Source organism: Ictidomys tridecemlineatus, chromosome 5 (genome assembly GCF_052094955.1).
Source record: "Ictidomys tridecemlineatus isolate mIctTri1 chromosome 5, mIctTri1.hap1, whole genome shotgun sequence".
NCBI classification, from domain to species: Eukaryota; Metazoa; Chordata; class Mammalia; order Rodentia; family Sciuridae; genus Ictidomys; species Ictidomys tridecemlineatus.
The window spans coordinates 38,553,856-38,575,879 of NC_135481.1; the positions used below are offsets into that span (position 1 = coordinate 38,553,856).

At 50.0% G+C, this 22,024-nt stretch overlaps 1 protein-coding gene across 4 annotated transcripts; it reads right to left on the reverse strand.

The window, feature by feature from the left end:
- Nucleotides 1-384: 384 nt before the first annotated feature.
- On the reverse strand, nt 385-18,491 carry Tyro3 (TYRO3 protein tyrosine kinase). Of its 4 annotated transcripts, none has more exons than XM_040274540.2 (19): nt 18,397-18,491; nt 15,664-15,847; nt 15,295-15,395; nt 14,331-14,501; nt 12,786-12,872; nt 11,996-12,111; nt 9,324-9,501; nt 8,509-8,654; nt 7,885-8,047; nt 7,386-7,515; nt 7,209-7,309; nt 6,833-6,928; nt 6,435-6,515; nt 5,861-5,953; nt 5,328-5,449; nt 4,789-4,898; nt 4,446-4,605; nt 4,092-4,228; nt 385-1,906 (listed from the first exon to the last, which is right to left on the reverse strand). In XM_040274540.2, the coding sequence occupies exons 1-19, from the start codon at nt 18,428-18,430 to the stop codon at nt 1,516-1,518; spliced, it is 2,601 nt and encodes an 866-aa protein (XP_040130474.2). In that variant the 5' UTR covers nt 18,431-18,491; the 3' UTR covers nt 385-1,515. The 4 variants fall into 4 exon arrangements, with proteins under 4 accessions (XP_040130474.2, XP_005316495.2, XP_040130473.2 ...); XM_005316438.5 differs by lacking the exon at nt 18,397-18,491 and adding an exon at nt 17,573-18,044 and having other exon boundaries at nt 7,885-8,029; XM_040274539.2 differs by lacking the exon at nt 18,397-18,491 and adding an exon at nt 17,573-17,885.
- Nucleotides 18,492-22,024: the final 3,533 nt, after the last annotated feature.

Genomic DNA, 22,024 nt, shown 5'->3' on the forward strand with positions numbered 1-22,024 from the left:
AGGGCTGAGGACAGCCTCTTTATTCCAAAACAATGAACTTTGTCAAAATAATTTGCATTTTCAAAAGATCAGTGATGGTTATCACTGGGTGATGTAATTATAGGTAACTGGCATTTTTTAAGGATTTTCTGCATTTTCCTAATTGTCTACAGTGTTATCATCCTTAATATGGGTAAAATTCATTGGGGTCTTATCTAATTACAAAAGTATTTTGTGCTTAATGCAGAGAACTTGAAAAACATGAAAGAAAAAAAGTCCCCTTAATTACATACGAAGATAACAGCTGTTAACATTCTGGCATGTGTCTTTTCAAACTTTTCTCAATGCAGAGATGCCTTATTTTTGTGGTGTGGAAAAAAAAGTAAACATTTAAGAGACAAGGCCTTACTTCTTTAGTCTTTAATTTTATTTCTGCTTTTAAACAGCAACTAACAGTTTGGAAATGTCCCTAACAGCAAGGGCTGGCCCCATGCATTCCAGGAGACTCCCCCAGTCAGGGCTGGGGTCCAGGCTCCAGAAATTCCCCCTCATCCATACCAGCCATAAGGCCTATTTTCTCTCTGGGGACTTGGGACAGAAGAGGATGTCCAGTGAGGGTAGGAGGATGGGACTAAGGGGTTGCTGTGGAAAAGGGCTGGGCTCAGACACAGCTGCCTTTGTTAGTGTTGGGATATCTGGGGACTTGGTAGCATGCTCAGACTGCAGGAGAGCTTGGAGAAGGGCTCCTGAACTCTTCCTACCTCCCTGTCCCTGGATTCTTGGGCCAGCCCTCTGTGCCTCTAGCCAGATCAGCACACTGCCTTAAGAAGATGGGCCCCTGGTGGCCTGTGGTACTCCAGCATGCCGTGGAGGGGTAGGCTCAATTCAAAGAAGCACCCTCCCCATACCTCTCCCAGTACAGGCAGAGTGGAGAATCAGTAAGGTGACAAGGATTCAGACTTGAGAATGTCCCACCATCTTTTGCCACTGGGCTTGGGACCCAACTGTATCAACCCCTTACCAACTCTGACCTAAAAAGGAATAATGGTACAAGAGCATCTCTCTGACTTGGAAAGGCAAAATCTGGCATTTAAACCCCAAGAATGGTGGGCACTGCTGAGCCCCCAGGCTGGAGGCAGCTCAATGCATGCACTAAAGCAGCAGGGGCAGATCAGCTGGGAGGGTAGGTGCCCACAGGGCTCGATCTATCCTCCCCACACTGCCATCCACACCCATGGTAACCATGGAAACATAACCACCACCACCCCTCCTGCCAGCTTCCTGGGTTCAGGCAACCAGGTCTGGCCCACCTCCTCCAAGCCAATGCCTGAACTAATGCCAGGCCGGCCATGGAGTGGTTGCAGGAAGAACTGGGATTGGGCGATTTGGTCAGTCCAGGTGCCAGCACAGCTTGGGAGGGCTACCACAGGAGCCTCCACACCTTGCTGCCTGGGGCTGGGGTCAGATAGGGCTTAGTCAGCAGCACAGTGGCTAGCAGAGCCAGCCAGATGGCCCCGGATGCCCTCTGCCTGTGGGCTAACAGCTACTGTGGGGCAGTAGCCCTTGCTGCAGCAGCAGCAGCCTCTGGGCCTCATTGAGGGGGCTCTCTGGCTGCTGGTCTGCCTGTACAGGCAGCTCGGCCAGTCCTCCAGGGCTGAGGATGTACCGATAGTCACTGGAGGTGGCACCCACTGCCCCCATGCCACTGATATCCCCAGCTCTGCTGCTGGGCTGATCCCTACAGGGCAGCTCCAGGCTGCCTTCCTCAGTAGGTTGCTCAGCTCTCTCAATGTTGATGTACAAGGGGTCCTGGCTGGCGGACAGGACAGATAGGTGGCCTAGGATGTTTTCCAGTTCCATTCGCAGACATGTGAAGCTTGGGCGCTGCTTTGGGTCAGCACTCCAGCACTGGTACATGAGATCATACCTGGGGTGGAGAGAAAGGTGAAGGGAGATAGTGGCCCTTCTTTCAAAAGCAGAGGTCCCTTAATCATATGGCACTGGGATTAAAAAAAAAATTATGTATATAGGGCTTACTATGTATCAGGCACTCTTCTAGTATTTTACACTTACTAAATTATTCAGTTCTCACAACATCTATGAAATAAAGCAATCCCTACCCTGCAAATGTGGATACTAAAGCACAGAGAGATTGAGAACCTTAACAAGGTCACACAGAAATGAAGCATATGGGTGGCTCCAAAAGTTCCTCCTAAGCTGCCTTGGGAGGCAGTACTAAGAATAATGTTTTTGTCTTTCAGAGAGAGTTGTTTTTTTTTTTTTTTTTTTGGTGCTGCTGGGGGTAGAACCCAGGGCCTCCTGCATGCTAAGCAAATGCTCTGCCATTGAGCTACATCCTCAGCCCTTTTTGTTTTATTTTATTTTGAGGCAGGGTCTCACAAAGTTGTTCAGGCAGGTCTTAAGAGTAGCTGGCCTTACAGGCACATGCCACCATGCCCAGCATCAGGGTTATTTTTATGGGGTGCATTTGAACACTCAAGTCCTCATTAGGCAACAATCACTCAGGTATTCTGAAATCTTCATTGTATGTGGATACCTTTGAGAATCTGAGAAAAGCTTCTTAGCCCCCTGTGCCTTGGCAGGAATATTTTTTGCATACTATTTCAGAAGTCTTACAGATTCCCTGAAGCCTAAGCAATGACTGAGGCAAGGGAAAATAACAACAGCAGCAAAAACCTTCATAAAACCTAATGGGAAGGGGCTGAGACCACAACCAGAGCAAATGTCTGACTTTCTTGTCTATGTTCAGGACAAAAGCTCCAAGCACTCCCTGCACCAGCCCTCCTGAGAGGGGATCCCAACAATGAGAAGAATCATGCCAGATCCCAGGCAGGCCGTGGGAATGGTCCAGGGCTAGGGGATACATGACCAAACCAGGACACATTCTCAAGGCTGTGCTAGGAGCCAACTGGCATTTGGCCACCAGGCTGCCTGGTGGAAGGCCAGTATCTGCCCACCCACTATTGACAATACCAGTTCTAGCCTGGGAGGAGCCAGGCTGCAGCTTCAGGGAGACCTGAACTTCCAGTGTCCACCGTGCCCCGAGCTCTACCATGTTCCTGCCCTCAGGTGCAGGCATGGCACTATAGCTTAGGCTTTGAGCACTTCAGATTCACTGCCCACTATTTAGGCTTAACCTTTCTGTCTATCCCTCTGGAGGTCTAACCCCACAGCAACAAAAGGATCACATTTTCCCTGGATCACTGGGGACTCCTTCCTGTGGTACTAGCAAAAGGTCCTTTGGGGCCCCAGAGACATTCTGGCTTGGATGGGATTGGGGAGTAAGACTAGAACAAACCAATTACAGTTGATATCATGGTTGAGGGCACATATTCGAAAACCACAGGGATCTAGGTTCAAAACCAGCTGATTCAGGGGTGGGGCTGTAGCTCAGTGGTGAAGCGCTTTGCCTAGCATGTGTGAGACACTGGGTTTGATCCTAAGCGCCACATAAAAATAAATAAAATAAAGGCATTCTGTCCATCTACAACTACAAAAAAACCAAACAAACAAACAAAAAAAAAAACCACACACATACACACAAAAAAACCAACTCAGTCATTTAATAGCTGTGCGACCTTGGCCATGTTACTTAACCTTTTTAATCCTATTTCCTCATCTACAAAATGGGGATAACAACAGTTTCTTCCTCATAGGGCTAGAGGAAGATTATCTGAAAGAATACCTAAGGTGATCGGCTAATGTTAATAACATGTCATCTTGTCAACAAGGTTGAATAACACTACAGTAGGCAGTACCACTATTCCACCCTGCTCTCAAGGACCTGGCTTGAAGCAAGGAAAGGAGACATGTTCCTTGTTCCCAGGATCTCAGGTCCCTCCACTTCCTTAAGGGGAGATGAAGACCAAGATAAAAACTCTTTGCCATGCAAAGAGTGAGGGAGCAGCCCAGTTTTTCCCTTGCTCTGTGTAGCTTCATTGGGGAGAGCTCAGCCCAGGAGGGCTTAGACTTGCTGGGGTCTCAAGAAGGAGGAAGGGAGCAGGTGTAGGGAAAAGGTGACAGGGGAAACTGCTCTGCTGCTCAACTCTGTGCCTCTGTCCTTTCTGTATTCCCCTTCCCAGGGTACTTACACGTCCTCCATACACTCGGGAGGCTGTTTCAGGCGGTTCCCGCCGATGAGGTAGTTGTAAATCTCAGCGTTTTCGATGCCAGCATATGGTGTCTGCCCACGAGTCATGATCTCCCACATGGTCACTCCAAAGGCCCACTGGGAGTTTAGGGAGGAAGTGTCACTGGGCTTCCGGAATCAGGCAGAGCAATAGCTCTGAGGCAAGCACATCTTGGGGGTCAGGAGCCTCAAAACTAGTCAGCCAAAGCCCAGAAAGCAGACCTGGCCAGACCCTTGATGGTTGTATAGTCTACCCCCACATGCTAGTTCACACCACACATATTACCACCAAGCCTCATTGTACCACCCTGCTCACCACATCACTGTGTACAGTATACAGGTTGTCAGCCAAGCTCTCCAGGGCCAGCCACTTGACAGGCAATTTGGAGGCACAGCCCTGACGATAGTAGTCCCCACTATAGATTTTTCGAGAAAGTCCAAAGTCAGCCACACACACTGTCATGTCCTCTGCCAACCTGTGAGGAATGTTGGAGGATAGGGTCAGCCTTCCTCAGTACTCACAGCCTTACTAAACCAGGATTTCTTTGCTTCCAGGCTATCCCCCATGCATAGCAGGTACTGTCCCAGGCAGGAGCAGTCAGCTGGCTCCTCCTGGCACTAGCTGCTATCTCCCAACCCGAGCCCTCCAGAATTCCTACATGCAATTTCGAGCAGCCAGGTCTCGGTGGATGAAGTTCCGGGAGCTCAGGTACTCCATGCCACAGGCAATGTCCACCATGAACCGGATCAGGGTCTGGAGGGGCAGGTTCTGGTAGGCAGAAGGGCAAGCTCAGGCTGGACCTGCCTACCCAGGTGGGGCAGGATGAATGGGATTCCCTGGTCAGAAAGCCTAAAGATTGTCCTCAGAATCACTGAAAGGAAGGAAAGGGGATGGAGGATCTGCCCAAGGCAAGAAAATTTTGACAACTGTGAGAAAGCCTGAAAGCCAAGAATACTGTAGCCTGGGGCTCCACAAGTCTCTTCTCCCAGAAAGGCCCTTTCCCAGCCTAAACTTCTCAGCAGGGCTTTGTAAGGGCAAAGGAAACTACCTTAAATGGAGTCAAACTCTGACCCTTTCTTCTCCCTAACAGCTCCAACAGCACTGCCTACCAAGCCCCTTCTCCCAGGGTCTTTGTCCTGTTCTTGGCTTTGTTTTCCTATCAGTTTCCTCCCAGCCACTCCCACCCCAGGCACTCACAAAAGGGTTCTCTCCAATCCGGGAGGCAAGCAGGAATGCATGCAGGTCCCCATGTTTCATGAAGGGCAGGATGACCATGGGAATGGGGAGACGGCCTTTAGCCCTGCTCCGGAGGCTCACCCCTAGAACAAGGGAGAGTCAAGAGCCGGGCACAGGTCAAAGGCAGCTCAGGTGTCTACATTAGTCCCCACTTATTAGGTCTCACCTCTAAACCTGGCTCTGCTACCTCTTTCCCCAGGGTTCCACTCTGGCATGGGAACTGCTCAGGAATGGCTCTGGCTATTCCTCCCTGATACCTGAAAAATCTTCCCTGTCCTCTCCTTCTCCACCCATAGGAACGGTCTTCATATCCAGACCTCTGGTACAGGGTCTGTAAACTATGTTCCTTACCTAGAGCAAGGTCAGATTTTAATCAGGACCTTCTTTGTTATTTTGTCTCTGGCTTACCAGGTAAAGCCAAACTTCTCTCTTTCCTATACAAGGAGCATATTTTAAGTCCTATTTTGTATCTTCTCCTCCCAAAATCTGCTTACCAACAAGCTTGGCCACATGAGGATGGTCAAACTCCTTCATGCAAGCTGCTTCCCTGAGGAACTCTTCAATGTCACTTGAGGCAATGATGTCAGCTGGGAGAAATTAATGGGGAATGGGGATGAGACGAAATAAAGGTGCCCCCAGCTCCAACTGAAGCCTAAGCCTCCTAGGTCTCATCCTTCAGATGTCCTGAGTTTCACAGCCCCCCCCCCCCAAACAGCCTGGCCATGAGCAGAAGAATCCTTGTGGAGTGGAGCTATCCAACAATTTTTCCACTTGGGAATGTCTTCCCTTTGGTTTGAATAGCCCAATAGTTCAACCAACCACAGTTGTAACCACCCAAGAGTGAACTCAGAGGACAGTCACTCCTGATAGCAGAGAGCAATGCTGGGCCATGAATCTTTGTGTGGGTTTATGCTTGTGAATTATTCACATGGTACAGACAGCATCCATTTAGTGCTGACTAGCTCATCTTAGAAAATCTCAGGCCAAAGCAGAACCTGTTCCAGGACCTGTCACCCCTTTTACCTTCCCTCATGAGGACCTCTCTCTAAACTATGATTCTCCACTCACCTTTTAGCATCTTTACAGCCACTTTTACAAAGGAGCCATCTTCCTGCTTCAGCTGGGCCTCTCGCACTGAACCAAATTCTCCTAGGAACCAAGTCAAATGAGAGGAAGTCTCCCTGGTGCCCTGCTCCCCAGGTGATCCTCCATAGGGACACAAAATAATCAGATTCTGGAACAATTGGAGGAGGCTCCCTCGCCTCTCGCCAAAGCAGAGGATGCTGGGAGTGGCTCCTTAGCCCTCCCTATCCCCAGCAACCATTCCTTCTAACAGCCCTAACTCAGGAGTCAATGAGAATATTTTGATTATAGGAGCTGACCCAAATCCATACCCTCTAAGTTAAAGGAGCAACCAAACTCATCCGAGAAGGCAAACTCCTACCAACCCTGCACAGACCACAGACCTTTGCCCAACATCCGGCCCAGGGTGAATTGCTGCTCTGGGATGAGCACATCTTCCAGTTTGTCCTTCAGTTCATCACTGATGCCCAGGCTGTCCACTGTGGGGGAGTGAGAAAGGGGTAGAATTCTGATTCCCAGTCCAAACTCAGCCTGCTTCTTCACCCCAGCCCTCTGGCCTCCCCTCCTCAGCAGAAGGAACTTAGCTCTCCCACAGTGGGGGTGAAGAGCCCCAGGAGGTTAAGTCTGTATATCTTTTTCACGTTCTACACTTGAGACAATACATTCAGGTCTATTGGGCAAACTAATGAGTTGGTAAAAGAATGCAGATTGGGGTACAAGACAGCCCATTTTTCCCTCCTATGATCCTCCACCACTCACGTGTGGCCTCAATGCGCTCAGGCCTTTCTCGATTGAAGGACCGGGCTGCCCGAAAATGAACAGCTGGCTCCCCTCGGGTCATGACACTGTCAAAGGCTTGCCTAAAGGAAAACCCAGGACTTGGGGTCAGCTCCAATGCTGACCACCTGCCTCTCCTGCACATTCACACTCCCTTACCCGAACCGTGTCTCTTTCCGCCTCTTTCGAAGGAGGATGAGGGCCAGAGCAGCGGCTGTCACCAGGGCTGTCAGCACACCCAGAACCACAGGCACCCAGGATGTGCGGCTGTGAGGGGGGCCCTCCTGGCCTGTTGGAGGGAGGGGTAGTGGCATAAGCTAGACTGACATCAATGAGTTCCTTTAGAACTTTCCCAGGACAGTCACCTGGCCCAGTCAAGAGGCTCCCTTAAGTCAGTAGGGCCCAGGTGAAAGAGGCTGCCAATGAAGATCCAAGAATTTCTACCTGGACTTTGACAGGCCCTGGCTTTTTTCACCTATAGTATGACCAAAGATTTCTATGCCAGTTCTGGGGCAAGGGGAGGAAAATTAAATATAAATACTAACCCTCATCTAAACTAATTGACTGAGTTTGGGGACTTACTGGGAGAACAGGAGCCACCAGCCTCCTCCCACCAGTCTAGATAGAAATCTCTAATCTCCTGCTTCTCCTCCCTCACCTGCATGGTCGTGAGAAGAGACCACCAATGGCTGACTCCAGGGCCCACAGCCAACTGCATTGGAGACGCACACACGCACGATCAGGTCCTTCTGGGGATCCCAGCCTGTCAGATTGGCCCTGGTCCCCTCCACAGTCAGCTCATCCTGTAGCGAGGAAAAGCCCTGCCCACACTGAAACTAAGAAGGCCTCCAGCTGGGGCGGTAGGACAGAAAAAGGAGGAACAGGGAGTCTAGGGTACTGTAAGAGTAGGGGCTGCGAGATAGCACCCTTCTGGGAGTCTCACATTCCTGCTCCAGGCTGCAGAGCAGAGTTCTCTCCAAAACAAAAACTAGGCTCAGGACAGGTGGGGGATGGGAGGCAAGTGGGCTGAGGATAAAGCCTTATCTGTACCATTCCCTAGTTGATGCAGGAATGTGCTTCCTGCTTTACATACAAAGTGGCCAGAGGATGCAATCCCAAAAGGAGACACAATCCAGCAAAGAGAAGAGTGTGGGGTGTGGGGAGGAGAAAGGCATTCCCTGAGGTGGTGGGAGGCCCAGGCCTGCAGGAGACAGCCATTCTGAAGCTCTTAAAGGCCTCAGGAACTGGAGAGAGCTGCAAAAGTGAAAGGTCTGTCTCTTACCTGGGTTCCATTGTCTTGAATCCAAAACAGTTTATAGGGGCCCAGGGGACCTTCCAAAGGGCCCTCAGGGATCACTTCTTCCCACTCCAGGATGAGGCCTGAATCTGTGCGGATGGCGTGGAGGTTCTGGGGAGCGCTAGATGGGGCTGTACCCAAAGAGAGAACATCGATAAAATCCCTAACCTTCTCACTATCATTATCTCATGTAGACCTTTGGAACCAGCCGCCAAGAACTAAACAGCTGAGAGCAGTAATTTGGGGAAGGGCTCGCCTCCTGGCTGACAGATCTCACCCACTGCTGGGGAAGAAGCAAAAGTCACTGGCAGTACAGGCAGCCCCTCAGCCCAGCAGTACCTCTTCATCACCATGGTTACTGCCTCACCCCCCCCCCCCAACCAGACCCCTACCACCACTGTCCTCTCTCAGCCAGCTCAGCTTCCTTCCAACTGCCAGAGAACTTCAAGCCAGTTCCTGGCTGTCTGTCTTTGTACTTGCTTTGGCCTCTCTGTGCAGTGATGTCCCCCCAGATATTTACATGGCTTCTTCCTTATCCTTCAGACCTCACTTAGATCTCTTTAAGGGGGTTTTCCTTGGCCACCATGAGCACTCTTCATCACTCCATTATCTGACCTTTTCCAGTTTGCTTTTCTGTTCCACCCACAAAGAACTAAATGCAAAGCTGTATACAGTGGTGTGCAGCAGCAGCAGCTCTCAGGAAATGTCAGCTGAATGAGGCCTGAACCTACATTTCAGGTAGCCCCTCCCAATCAATTCTATTCAGAACTTGAGCCAACCTTGCTCTGTAAGTCCCTTACCTAGACCCTTTGTCTGAAAGGGCACCCAGTCAGCGTAGGGAGAGGGCCCCAAGGCGTTGGTACAGCGCACCCTGAGGCTGTAGTTGGTGGCAGGCTCCAGATCCCGGAGGAGGCAGGTAAAGGGTGGTACAGGGACCACTACAGCTAGGACCTCCCAGTCCCCTGGGGCCTGTGTGACCTACAGAAAAGCAGAAAACTGGTTAGTGTGGGAAGAAAGTTCATAAGGTCAATAAGATAAGATAGAATGGGGCTGGGGTTGTGGCTGAGCAGTAGAGTGCTTGCCTTGCATGTGGGAGACTCTAAGTTCGCTCTAGGTTTGATCCTCAGTACCACATAAAAATAAATAAATGAAATAAAGGTATTGTGTCCAACTACAACTAAAAAATAAATATTAAAAAAGAGATAAGATGGCTAGGTAAGATAGGGGAACTGGAATGAATGCTTCCTCTAAGTTTACCAGCAAGCTCAAATAACCTGTCCACTCCCACCTGTCTCTACCCTGTATTGCAGAAGGCTCTGGAGCTCCATGGTGCTGCAGATACTCACATGCTCTTCCTAGCAAAGCCCTACTTATTGTTTGAGAGTGCAAATGTCACTTTCTTGGTGAAAACCTGTCTTAGTTACTCCAAAAAAAATCTTGTCCTTCTTTACTTGATCCTTATGTGTTCCAGAGCACTTGCCACTTATTGTCACAAGCCATCCCAAAGTCTCAGAGATTCTCAAGGGGAGAGAAACTGAGACCCTAGGGGTAACTTGAACCAGTCCTTCACTTTACATTTTGAGGGCTCAGGGCCAGAGAATAAATAGATCCATGTACTGTGTAACTAGATATTTAAATATTATCAATCAAGCTGGACGTGGTACACGTCTATAATCCCAGTGGCTTGGGAAGCTGAGGCAGAAGGATCATAATTTCAAGGTCAGCCTCAGCAAGCTAGCAAGATCCTAAGCAATTTAGTGAGACCCTATCTTAAAAAAAAAGGGGGGGGTGGGGGGATGGTAGAGATGTGGTTCAGTGGTTAAACTTCCTAAAATAAATCCCCAATAGCAAAGGAAAAAAATCTATAAATCAGAAAATACACTTTTATTTTCTGCAGTGCTAGAATTGAACCCAGGGCTTGCACATTATGCAAATACCCTAACACCAAGCCACATCCCCAGCCCTAACTAACAAACTGTTAAATAATTCCTTTTCTTTTCTTTCTTTCTTCTTCTTCTTCTTTTTTTTTTTTTTTTTTTTTTGATACTAAGGATTGAACCCAGGGGTGCTTTACTACAGAGCCACATCTCCAGCCCTTTTTTAGTTTTCATTTCAACCCAGTCTCACTAAGTTGCTTAGGGTTTAAGTTGCTGAGGCTGGCCTCAAACTTTTTTTTTTAAAGAGAGAGAGGGGGACAGAGAGAGAGAGAATTTTAATATTTATTTATTTTTTCTTAGTTTTCGGCGGACACAACATCTTTTTGTATGCGGTGCTGAGGATCAAACCCGGGCCGCACACACGCTAGGCGAGAGCGCTACCGCTTGAGCCACATCCCCAGCCTTGGCCTCAAACTTGTAATACTGTCTCAGCCTCCTAAATCGCTGGGATTACAGGTGTGTGCCACTGTGCTCAGAAATAATTTCTATCATGATACCTTAAGAATTAAGGCTTCCAAACCACCTAGAAGGTCAAGTTTACATTTATAATTTTCCAAATCCTTGCAGTCCCAAATCATGGTGTGGAGGCACTGAAAGAGCTGGCCACCAGGCAAGGGTCTACATCATGATGAGACTCAGATGCACAAGTGTGGACAATGTTGTCTGCACACCCAGGCTCTATTCCCATCTCCACACAAATAGTTGCCCCTAGGGTTTAGAGGTGTACATATCATAGAATGTTCCACCTTTGGGAGGATGGACCTGGAGGAGGCCCACACAGGCCCTGGAGTCAGACTCATGGCAGTCAGGGCATTAGATGCTGAATACAGTACGGTGTGGAAGAATAGACAATCTGGATAGATTTGTTTATCTCCTTGGCTCTTCAGACTCTTTTTCCCAGAGTAAGGACCAAAGGAGAGCCAGAGTGGGGTCCTCCAAAGGTGGAACACAGAGCAGGGAACCCTGCTGCCCAGGGAACTGCTTAGAATAGTTTCAAAAGGTTCTCAGTAAATTTCTTTAAAATAAACAAATCAAATAAGTAAGCTGGCTTTGTCTCTTGGTTGTGATAAAACCTTACCCACCTTTTCTACCCTCCAGGGTTTAAGACCCCTTCTGGTCCTCTTGTTCTCTTTGGCATGGGTATAGGGGCATGAAAGTGCAGACTATCAGATAATCAAAGGCTTTCACACCAGAAGAAAAGTTCTTTCAGTTAAGCAGTTGAACACTTGTCTAGCAAGGACAAGGCCTGGGTTCAATCCCTAGCCCCCCCCCACACACACACACACAATTCTTCTAGATACCCCAAATCTGCTTTCCAGCCTAAAGAATGCACAGGCTTGAGCCAATCTGCAGTCTTTAAGTTGTCAAGGCTGAGAGAGAGGCTTGGGCTACTCATGCTAAGGAACAGCACCTGAATAGTGCTACAGACCAACCCTATGAACTCTAGTAAATGTGATATCATTGTCATGAAGTGCCATGCAGCCAGAATGAGCCTGGCCAGTTCAGGAAAGTCTGTTGGGCCCATCTCAGCTTACCTGGACTGTACAGGATTGGAGCACAGCTCGGCCATCAGCACCTGGCATCCAGGCCACGCTAGCATTGCTGCTGGAGAGCTTTGTCACTGTGATGTTAAAGGGGGCTGCAGGCCTTGCTGTGGATAGGGACTAAGAGTCAGTGCCCAGTAAGAATGAGAGGAGAAAGAAGGATGTATAGGAGTCAAGTCTTGAGTTCCCTCTAGGGCCTAGGACACCCCCAACCTAAAGTCTGCTACTTAGCGCTGAGACACAAATCAAGTAACCAGTAGGGGATGGCTGCTCCTATTGGGAAACTATAGATAAAGGTTACTTCTCTCTCTGAAATAAGAGGCCCTGACCAAAGAATAAGATCTTATGTGGAGGCAGTACCTGGTGCCTGGGGAACTACAAAGAAGAAATAGGCAGCTGCTCCTGCAGCCACAGACAAGCTCCTCCACTCTCTGGCTTCCTACCTCCCTCTGCTCCTCCCTTCCTCCACTGCACCAGCCCTTTGGTCTCAATCATCTGCTAGGCTCCTCCCTGCCCCCATTCCCTCCACAGGAGTGGCAGAAACAAGGTTGGGCTAGAGCCTTGACCACCTCCTGCTGGCTCCCTTCTCTCCCTCCCCCAGAGAGTCTCCTTCGGGATGGGAATCTGCTGTGACGTCAGGATTCTATTCTTATCACAGCCACAGCAGGGTCTCAGGTGCTCCCCCTAGGAATGGGAGATTTGCCAATTACCCCTCAAATGAGGATCTCCAACAGGCATGACCCTGGCCTCATCTACCTGCCTCTGCCTCTGGTACTCCTACCTTGAAGGTGAACAATAGCTGGTCGTGAAGAGGCCAGGCCTTTTCTGTTGTGAGCTTCACAGGAAAACTCTGTTCTCTGGGTCACACCTGGGGCCAGAAAACCTCAGTTAGTGCCCCAAAACAGCAATTCTGGCTCAGTGTGGGACTGAGGAAGGGGAGTACTCAGAATCTGGCCTGAACATCCTAGAAGTCCCTCCAGCCAAAGGAAGGGGCTGGACAGTGGGGTGTGGTGGAATGGAACAAGGACTTTTGAGTCCAGTGAGCTTGGATGGGGCTGTTTTCTCATCTCTCAAATGCTAGAACTATGAGAATCAGGTAATTTATAGTGAAGTGCATGGCACACAATAAGCACTTAAGAAATGTTATAGGGAGCCTCCCACCTCAATCCCATCTCCCACAGATAGCACAGAGCTGCATCCTTTGTCCTTTTTCTGGCCACTCCTTTATGTCCTTCGCAGAGCCCTTTTGTTTGTTCTGTGCCCTGTCATTGTTATATTTGCAGATTCCTGGCCTTGCATTAGTTCTCAGTTCCTTATGCATGTGTCTCCCCAATTATAATGAATTCTTTGGGGGCTGGAAAGGTAGCTTCTATTTCCTTTGTATTTCCTCAGTCCCCCGTGGTGCCCAGCACAGTGTGGTGTGTGCAGTAGGAGTTTAGTGAATGCTTATTATTCGGTTGGCTGTCTGAGGGTCCTAACCAAGCATATCAGGAGGGAAGGAACCAAACCCCCTCTCTGAATAGGCCTTGTCCTCCCTTCCAAAAAGTCCTGTAACCTACCTCTTCTCCAGATTCCAATGGATAGGGACTAGACAGATCAGAGTCCCTTTCCTCCTACTTTCTAGCCCATGAAACCAAGCCCAGACTCTCTTTTTAACCTGTTCAAGACTTAACTAGGAAAAAAAAAAAAAAACTTACAGTTTCACAGGTCAATGAGCCTCACAAGTGTGTGACAGACTATGGGGCCCAGGCTGGTGTGCAGGTGTGGCTGTTTTGAGTCTAATTGTGCAGAGGTATGGAAACATATAGTTGTTCGGGAAAATATCTGGAAAGAGCTATGAGGGGAGGAAGCTCCTGCATCTTTGTGCTGGCCTCTGTCTCCCCCCTAACTCTACCCCCATTTCCTCTGCAGCATGAGAGTCTGTCTTCTCAGTGTCTGCCAGACACTCCTTCCTAGCAATGCGTGGGCTGATTTCTGGCTCCTTCCCTTGGGAGGGTGGGGGGGATGGGTGCCCCTGGTCTCACACAATTCATCTCCCAGGGCCAGCTGTACATGTCCTAAACTGCTGTGAGCCAGGCAAGGAGGCCCCATCACCTTCCTTGAGTACACACAGCAGGATTGCCACTAATCAGCCCACCTATCCAGGCTAGCACACCTGTCTAATGAGCTTAGCAATAGTGCAGCTCACGCATCTAGGCACAGGGGTTTGCTCTGGACACTCACAATAGCAAACTCTGTGATTCAGACAGATTCCAACTCTGCCAGGCTCACTACATGAAAAACCTCAGCTCATTCCCTTCTTGAAGCCCCTCCTGAGGCTGCTCACCTGTTACATTTAAAACGGAGGGAGAGGGAGCAGGACCTCCAATCTTGGTGCCTCCTCTCCACCAGATAATGGTAACAGGTTCAGGGGGGCCCACGGCTTCACAAGACAGTTGGAAAGGGGCATTGGGTGGCACTGCCAGATCTTTTGGCTCTACAGTGAAAAATGGCACACCTAGGGAGAGAAGGGGTGTGGGAAGTGAGCCTTTCCACCTTATAGCCTCCAACTGCCCAAATCACAAGTTCACATCCATCCAAAGACCTCTATGCAGAAGGTCCCCACATGCCCCTTATGAGTGGGTCAATCGCAGCACAGGCAACAAGCTTGGGGGGCAGAAGTGCATTTTTATATCAGCTTCCATAGGAATCCCTTCCCTGCAGCCCCCTTGGGTGAGGCAGATTCTGCTGCCTGCCCCCACACTCCCTCGAGACCTGCTCTGATAGCTCTTCTCAGAGGAAGGGAGAAGCTGGGGGCAGGGAGCTGGGGGAGGGGCGGAGAGGGAGGGAGTGGGTGGGAGCTTTATAGCAGGAGTTCTGCTGGCAGGCCCCAGCTCCCGTTCAGGGCCTTTTGTTACTTTCTTAGTCACTTTGTTTTCCAGGGCTGAAAGGCTCTGAGCTCTCGCAGCTGTGAAACCTCCCTCCCCTCCCCCACCCCTCTCCCTGCTGGTAGGGCCACTTGTCAGAGCAGGGTCCAGCCTCAGATGGGTGCTTGAGAATTGCTGCTCAGATAAATGAAACAGACTGCACTCCATAGTCTGTGGATCCCAGTTGCCCCTTTGATTCTTAGATACCCAGACTCTAGCAGGTAGGGTCTTTTGATGTCTAGGGTGGACTAGAGCTTGGTACCACTGGGCCCAATGGGGCCATGGGGCAGCCCAGCTTCCTCTGCATTTTCTCTGCAAAGGTATGGTACTAGTAGACAACACCTGCTACAAGCCAACACATCCCTGTGGCTCTGCCCTCCTCACCTTCTACTGTGAGCCACACTGGCTGTGAGATCTCAATTTCTTCCCCATCCTCTACTTGGCACCAGTACCGGCCTGCATCAGAACGCTCCACTGACTTCAGGCTGTGGAAACATGACAACAGGTTTGCTTCCTGAGGTCAAGAGGGGCAGCTCTACCGGCCGACTTGACGGATTTAGCCAGCCCCATTTCTGGAAGAAGTTTCCACAGGTTGTCAAATTTAAAAACCAGAGACCAATATTGTGATGTGTGAAAAAATGAATAAATAAAAACCACAAACATCTGGATCTCAGCACAGCCCCCAACTCCTGAGCCTTAAGAGCACAGTTACACCCAAGATGGCATCCCACACCTTCCCCCACAACTCTGCACCTGAGGAAGCCAATCCAGTGCTGCTCGCTGACTGAGATGTACATCTGGTCCAAACTTTGGACCACAGCCCCGTCCTTCACCCACTGTATCTCAGGCTCCTCCATCCCCTCCACGCTGCAGTTGAGCTTCACAGGCTGCCCCTGAGACACTGTCAGCTTCACCGGGGCTCCTACGAGCTTCAGGCCTGAGGGGTGGGAAGAAGAATGTCAGCCTGTTTGAGGTTGCCCTGTCTCTGGAAATATCTCCCATTCTCTTCCAGAATGTAGCTTCTGCATTAGAGGGCTCATTTTCAGCCGATGCCAAGGAAACGGCAGCAGGACAATGTGGGAGAGCAGGAAACCTGGACCTGTTTTGGGGGAAGAGGTAAGAAAGCTTTCCAGGTACCTTTTCTGTTATTGCGAAGTTTCCCCCAACTCTAAGTAAGGACCTCTTCCCCACAGCTCCCTGCTGCCCATAAACCAAAAAGAAAGCAATCTGGGCTGAAACAAGTGGGAAGCTGTCAACTTCTGGGGAAGGTAATACCCTGGGAATGACTGCTACACCCAACCAGTGCAACAGGCTGCCAGATGCCAGCTCTCCACCCAAGGTGTCAACCCAGCCCTGAACTACTGCCAGCACCCCTTGCACCCCACCCTGCCAAATGAAGGGAGGCCAAGGAAGGGAAGGAGGGGGTGCTTCCCTGAAGTGGAGAACATATGGCCACAAAACCACGTCAGATCAAACACATGGCAGCCTTCCTGGCAGGCGCCTGCTCTATTAATACCTGCATGTGAGCAGGGGCGTGCGAGGAAGGTAGGAGGTAGAAGGAAGAGATGGGGCCCTGAGCAGTAGGCCCCTAGGCCACCTACTGGAAACCTGCCCTCTGTGCATGCACATAAACACAAACACATAAACACCTCTCCTGGCCTCTGGCATATTTTTAAGTAGATAGACAGGTGAAGAGGTGAAGTCCAGTCCTGCTTTTTCCTGCCCTTTGCTGTGTGTGACTCTAGGCGAATTCCTGGACTCTTTAAGCCTCAGCTTGTAAATACTTGTCACCTTCTTCTCCTTCCTTTCCCATCCCTTCCCTCCTCTAAGAGACTGATAAGGCAGGAAATGTCTCAAGAGAAGGTGCCAGCCCAGTGGCTGCTGCCCTGGCCTGTGTCTCTATTATACTCCCTTCATCCAGCATCAGTCACAGGACAAGGAGAGATAGCCTCACACTCCCCATACTCCCAGCAGTCTAGAGGTGTGCACTGAGAACTTGGGAAGCAAGGTGTAGCATGGAGTACTCCCACAATTAGCAAATGCCTAAGAGGCTAAGAGGGAACACAAGGCTAAATCCCATAAAGACCAGAACCCTTGCCCCAGCCCAAGCCATCCAACATTCTGCGTTTCAGGAAGCCCTGAGAGCACAGGAGCTAGAGTGTATATGACCAGATGTATTTTGTGACCCGGCACCTTCACACCCTCTGTATCTAAATGGTAGGCTGTATCTAAATGATAGGCGGGTGCCCCTTCCCTTGGGTGCTCAGCCCCAGACCCTGTGGTTTCAGAGTGGGACCTTCGTGTGTGTGGCGGACAGAACTAAGTCTCCAAAACTGGGGAAGGGAAGCAAACAACTAGGAACATGCAGGCGGGAAAATCCAGTTCCAAATACCCCTGCTGACCACACACCCCACACCCCACTCCCTTCACCCCGCCAGAAGAGCTCTGGGCACTAGAAAGTTGGGGGCGGGGACCCCGACTGGAGATCTGGCAGCAAACACACGGCTGCGCCCCAAACCTTGGCCCTCCAGCTCCGGCCCCCTAACCCAAGTCTACTGCTCACGAGGCCCGGGTCTCCCTCAATGTGGTTCTTGGGCTCCGACCCCCAGCCGCGCCCCTCCGCTGTCTCCCGCTTTCCGCCACATCCCGAGCCAGACCCTACCTGCGGCCGCCGACTCCGGGAGCAGCAGAGAGGCCAGACCCACCAGCAGGAGCAGGAGCAGCAGCGGCGGCGGCGGCGGCAGCGGCAGCGGCGGGAGCTCCGGCCGCCCCATGCTCCGCCTCAGCGCCATCGGCGGCGACGCCGCACCATGCCGGGCCCGGCCCGGGAGCGTGGAGAGGAGGGAAGGGAAGAAGGAAGAGGAGGAGGAGGAGGAGGAGGGCCGCGGGAAGAGCTGGGGCCCGCCCGGGGGGCGGCGCTGGGCCAGTGCCTCTGAGACCCGCGTCGACCGGGAGTCGCCGCAGCCGTCAGCAACGCGGGGTCCCCGGGGCCGCTCCTGGGCCACGGCGCTCTTTCCACAGCCGCCGTCGCCGTCGCTGCTGCCGCTGATTCATGTTCTTCTCCTAGCCACCGCCTCCTCCCGACCCGCCGGCAGCCCGAGCTCCTACCGCCCCCCCGCGGAGCTCCGGTGGCTGGGGCGGATGGCTAACTCCGGCACTGTCGCCGGACCTCTGGCCCGCCCCCACCTCCAGACCTCCCAGGCCCGCCAGCGCCCCCGGCCCCAGCTACTCCAATGCCGATCCTCAGGTTCTGACTTGGTCCCTGGATAGGCACGCGGGCCACGCCCCTCCTTCCCCTAAACACTCTGGTAGCCTCTTCCGCTCTACACTACAGACCCTACTCTGAAAATTTCCTCCGAAGCTCCTACCACACCCTAACTTAAGCCCAAACTCTGACCCAGAGACTAGCACTTGCCCTCTCAGGGCATAAATTACATACTAGACACTCCCAATCAACAGCTGCCCCTTTCCCCGGATCTGCTGTACCTCTTTCATTGAGCCCTTCATCCAAATTCTTCATATTCGTGCTCTATTCCCACTCTTTATCCTCCAAGTATAACCCTACTCAAAAATAAACAGTGGGCTGGGGATGTGGCTCAAGCGGTAGCGCGCTCGCCTGGCATGCGTGCGGCCCGGGTTCGATCCTCAGCACCACATACAGACAAAGATGTTGTGTCCGCCAAATACTAAAAAATAAATACTAAAAAATACTCTCTCTCTCTCTCTCTCTCTCTCTCTCCCTTTCTCTCACTCTCTCTTTAAAAAAAAATAAATAAATAAACAGTTTCTCCAACTCAGTTTCCCAGAGTGTTTTCCAACTTGCTATGGGGGTCCTGAGTTCTTCAAGATCTGTTTGATGATTGTCAGATATTATCTGATATATCTCCCCACTGCTACCCTATACAGGCCAAAGCTCAATGGCCCATGTATTTTGGGAGTGGTCATTCTTCCAACTTGCTTCCTCTTTCACACCCAGGACATGGTGTTGAAGTTGACTGTTTCCTCACGTTATCCCATGAAACATTATTAGTAGTAGCCCACCTCGCACACAGTAGGCACTCTATAAATAGATGCCTGTTAAATGAGTGAACAATTGCCTCAGAGCCTGCCCCATAACCAGTAATCATAAGGGGTGGGGATGGGATGTCCTGTCAAGCAGATGCAGAACAGGTTCCATACCAGCCTAACAAGTGTTCTCCTCCCCTAGTCCACACCTCTACCTGGTCCCTGAACTCACCCCAAAGTCTTTCTTAGAGTTTGTGGTTGGGGAGAAAGGACTAGCCATTCAGCCCCCCACTGCAGATCTTTTCACCTGATCTGCTCCTTCCGCTCAGCAGGGGCCTGCTTCTTCTTCCACTTGGCCCCATCAGTGCTTGTTTATTAATTATCCTAAAGATAACAATAATAGTTGTTGGCAGTAGCCTTGAACCCAGCTGGTGGCGCCCCCAGGTGGCAGCACAGGGAGAGACCAAGGAAGCACTGTCAAGGGTTGGAAGGCAGGGGCCTTAGTCTCCCTTTGGCTGAACTTTGCCAATTTTCTTGGGCACTGTGGGTCTTTTCCTAAAAAAAAAAGTCTTCTTCAATTCTCGAATCCATAGCTTCCGAGTTTGGTCTGGCAGACCATGCTCTGTAGTTGAAGCCAGAATGGCCTCAGGCTGCTGCTTCTCTGCTTTTGGGCACTTGTCCTTCTCAAGAGCTTCACCTCACCTCTTTTCTCTGGAGGGGACTTCAAGTTTCCTGTAAGGGGATGACTCCCCTTCTTGATTCTAGCTGACATGAGAAAGACTTCTCCTGGAGGATGTTGAACCCAGAGTTCAAACAACCTACCCCTTCCTTTTCTCCTTTCACCTGGAACCTCATAATTTCCTGGGCTGACAGAAAATCTAGCCCAAGGGTTACCCTTTGCCATCATTCCAGTGGGCTCCTCAGGCATATCATTGATGCAGCTGCATTCTCCACTTACAGCCTGTCACTCCAAGCAACATACTTTCTACAAGAGACAAGGAGCTGAGTTCCTGCTTTCTCCACTTCTTTCTTTATATCTATCTATCTATTTATTTATTGGTGGTGCTGAGGATAGAACTCAGGGCCTTGTGCATTTGAGGCAAGCACTCTACCAACTGAGCTATATCCCCAACCCATGCTTCCTCCACTCTTTTTTTTGGGGGGGGTACCCGGGATTGAACTCAGGGGTACTCCACCACTGAGTCACATCCCTAGCCCATTTTGTATTTTATTAGAGACAGAATCTCACTGAGTTGCTTAGTGCCTCCCTGTTGCTGAGGCTGCCTTTGAACTCTTGATCCTCTTGCCTCCTCCTCCTGAGTTGCTGGGATTACAGGCATGAGCCACTGGGCCCGGACCTTCCTCCACTTCTAATTTAGAATCCCTTTCAGTTCTCAGTATTTCTACTTACAGGAGGGCAGGGGGATCTGTGGGATTCCGATCTTCTGACTTTTTAGCTCCCACCAAGGGTGCTTGGTTCATGAGTGATTACAACCCACTCACTTTTCCTATCTCTCCTACCTTTCTCTCTTTCTCTCAGGGCACAGTATAGGAATGCACTTCTAGGGGTATGTGAGCAGGTGTGATTTTGTGGAAGAAATGTGTAGGTGGGTGAGAGGGTGTGCATTGTGATGTATGAGGGAGGGTGTGCATTTGTGCAAATTCTAAATGTGACTGACGCCTGTGGGTGGATGGGGAGAAAGTGTGTGTGTGTGTGTGTGTGTGTGTGTGTGTGTGTGTGTGACTGGAGGAGGTTTACTGCCTGTGCAAATGCATGCCTGCAAAAGCTCCCTTCTTTCCATAAATGCATTGCTTGGAAGGAAACTAATCAAATCAACAGGAAATGTATTTGACCTAATGCAAAAGCAGCTGTTTTAGGAGTTCCTGTCCTCTAAACAAAACCAGACAGAGTTAGCCCATATCTATCCAAGGGGAATAATAAGGGGCTGCAGGGGTAGAGGAGGGCTTGTGGCTACCCCTTCTTATGGGCAGGTCTGGATTAAGTCATGCCATCTTCCTACACTGGTAAATTTAATTTGCCTACCCTCTTCCTTTATTTTTTGTTATTATGTGGATTTTTTTTATCTTTAATTTATTTATTTATATTTATGTGGTGCTGAGAATCGAACCCAGTGCCTCACATGTGCTAGGCAAGTGCTCTACCACTGAGCCACAGCCTCATAACCCCTTCCTTTATTTTTTAAATTTTTATTTTGTTTGTGGTGCTGGAACCAAGGCCCCTTGCCATAAATGACTTAAAACTGCTCAAGGAGGCTAAAGATTCAGAGAAGACCAAGACAAAACTGGAAATTAAAAACTAAAAACAAAAAGACATTACTCATAGTAGTAGGATACCCTGATGCCAACTTCTAGGAAGCAGCTGTTTCATCTTTATTTATATATTTTTTAGGTATAGATAAACACAATGCCTTTATTTTATTTACTTATTTTTATGTGGTGCTGAGGATCGAACCCAGGGCCTCGCCTGTGCTATGGGAGCGCTCTATTGCTGAACCACAATCCCAGCCCTGCCTCATCTTTTTTAAATCCAAGGCCTCCCCTCCCTTCCATAGGAAAGGAACTAAGGCAAGCTTTAGGGACATGGCAGTCTCACTGACCTGCACCCAAGGACCTGTTCTTTCCCAACTACTGGCCCAAGAGGTAAGAGTTAGTAGATGCCACTCAAAGAATAAGGTCAACCACAGACCATGTTCTTTGTCAGTTTAGCAACAGTAGAGAATGTTTGCCTTTGGGACTTGCAGGAAAATTGCTTAAGGGTGCTGGGAACTTTTGCTGTGCTCAGTAAACATGCCCTCCTGAAATTTCTAAGCCAAGAAGAAGGCCATTCCTTGATTTATGGAAGATGAAGAAGACAAATACATTCCCAGGGAAGTGCATACTTTGATTTAGAGTCACAGGGAAACTTCCAAATGATCAGATTTCTTCCTCAAAGCAGATTTAGGAATAGGAAGACAACAATAAGTGCTGGGGATATAGCTCAGTTGGTAGAGTGCTTGCCTTGCATGCACAAGGCCCTGGGTTTAATCCCCAGCACCACACACACAAAAAGGAAGACAATAATAAGTTTGGGGTTTCTGAAAGGACAAAG

What these genes read in the sequence shown, in the direction of transcription:
- Tyro3 (XM_040274539.2), bottom strand. Translation starts at nt 17,702, where the DNA reads ATGGCGCTGAGGCGGAGCATGGGGCGGCCGGAGCTCCCGCCGCTGCCG. An exon ending in AGCTATTGTTCACCTTCAAG is followed by an intron (nt 12,112 to 12,785) that starts GTAGGAGTACCA and finishes CCCTATCCACAG; the next exon opens with CAAGGCCTGCAGCCCCCTTT. An exon ending in CTCTTCTCACGACCATGCAG is followed by an intron (nt 7,516 to 7,884) that starts GTGAGGGAGGAG and finishes TCCCTCCAACAG; the next exon opens with GCCAGGAGGGCCCCCCTCAC.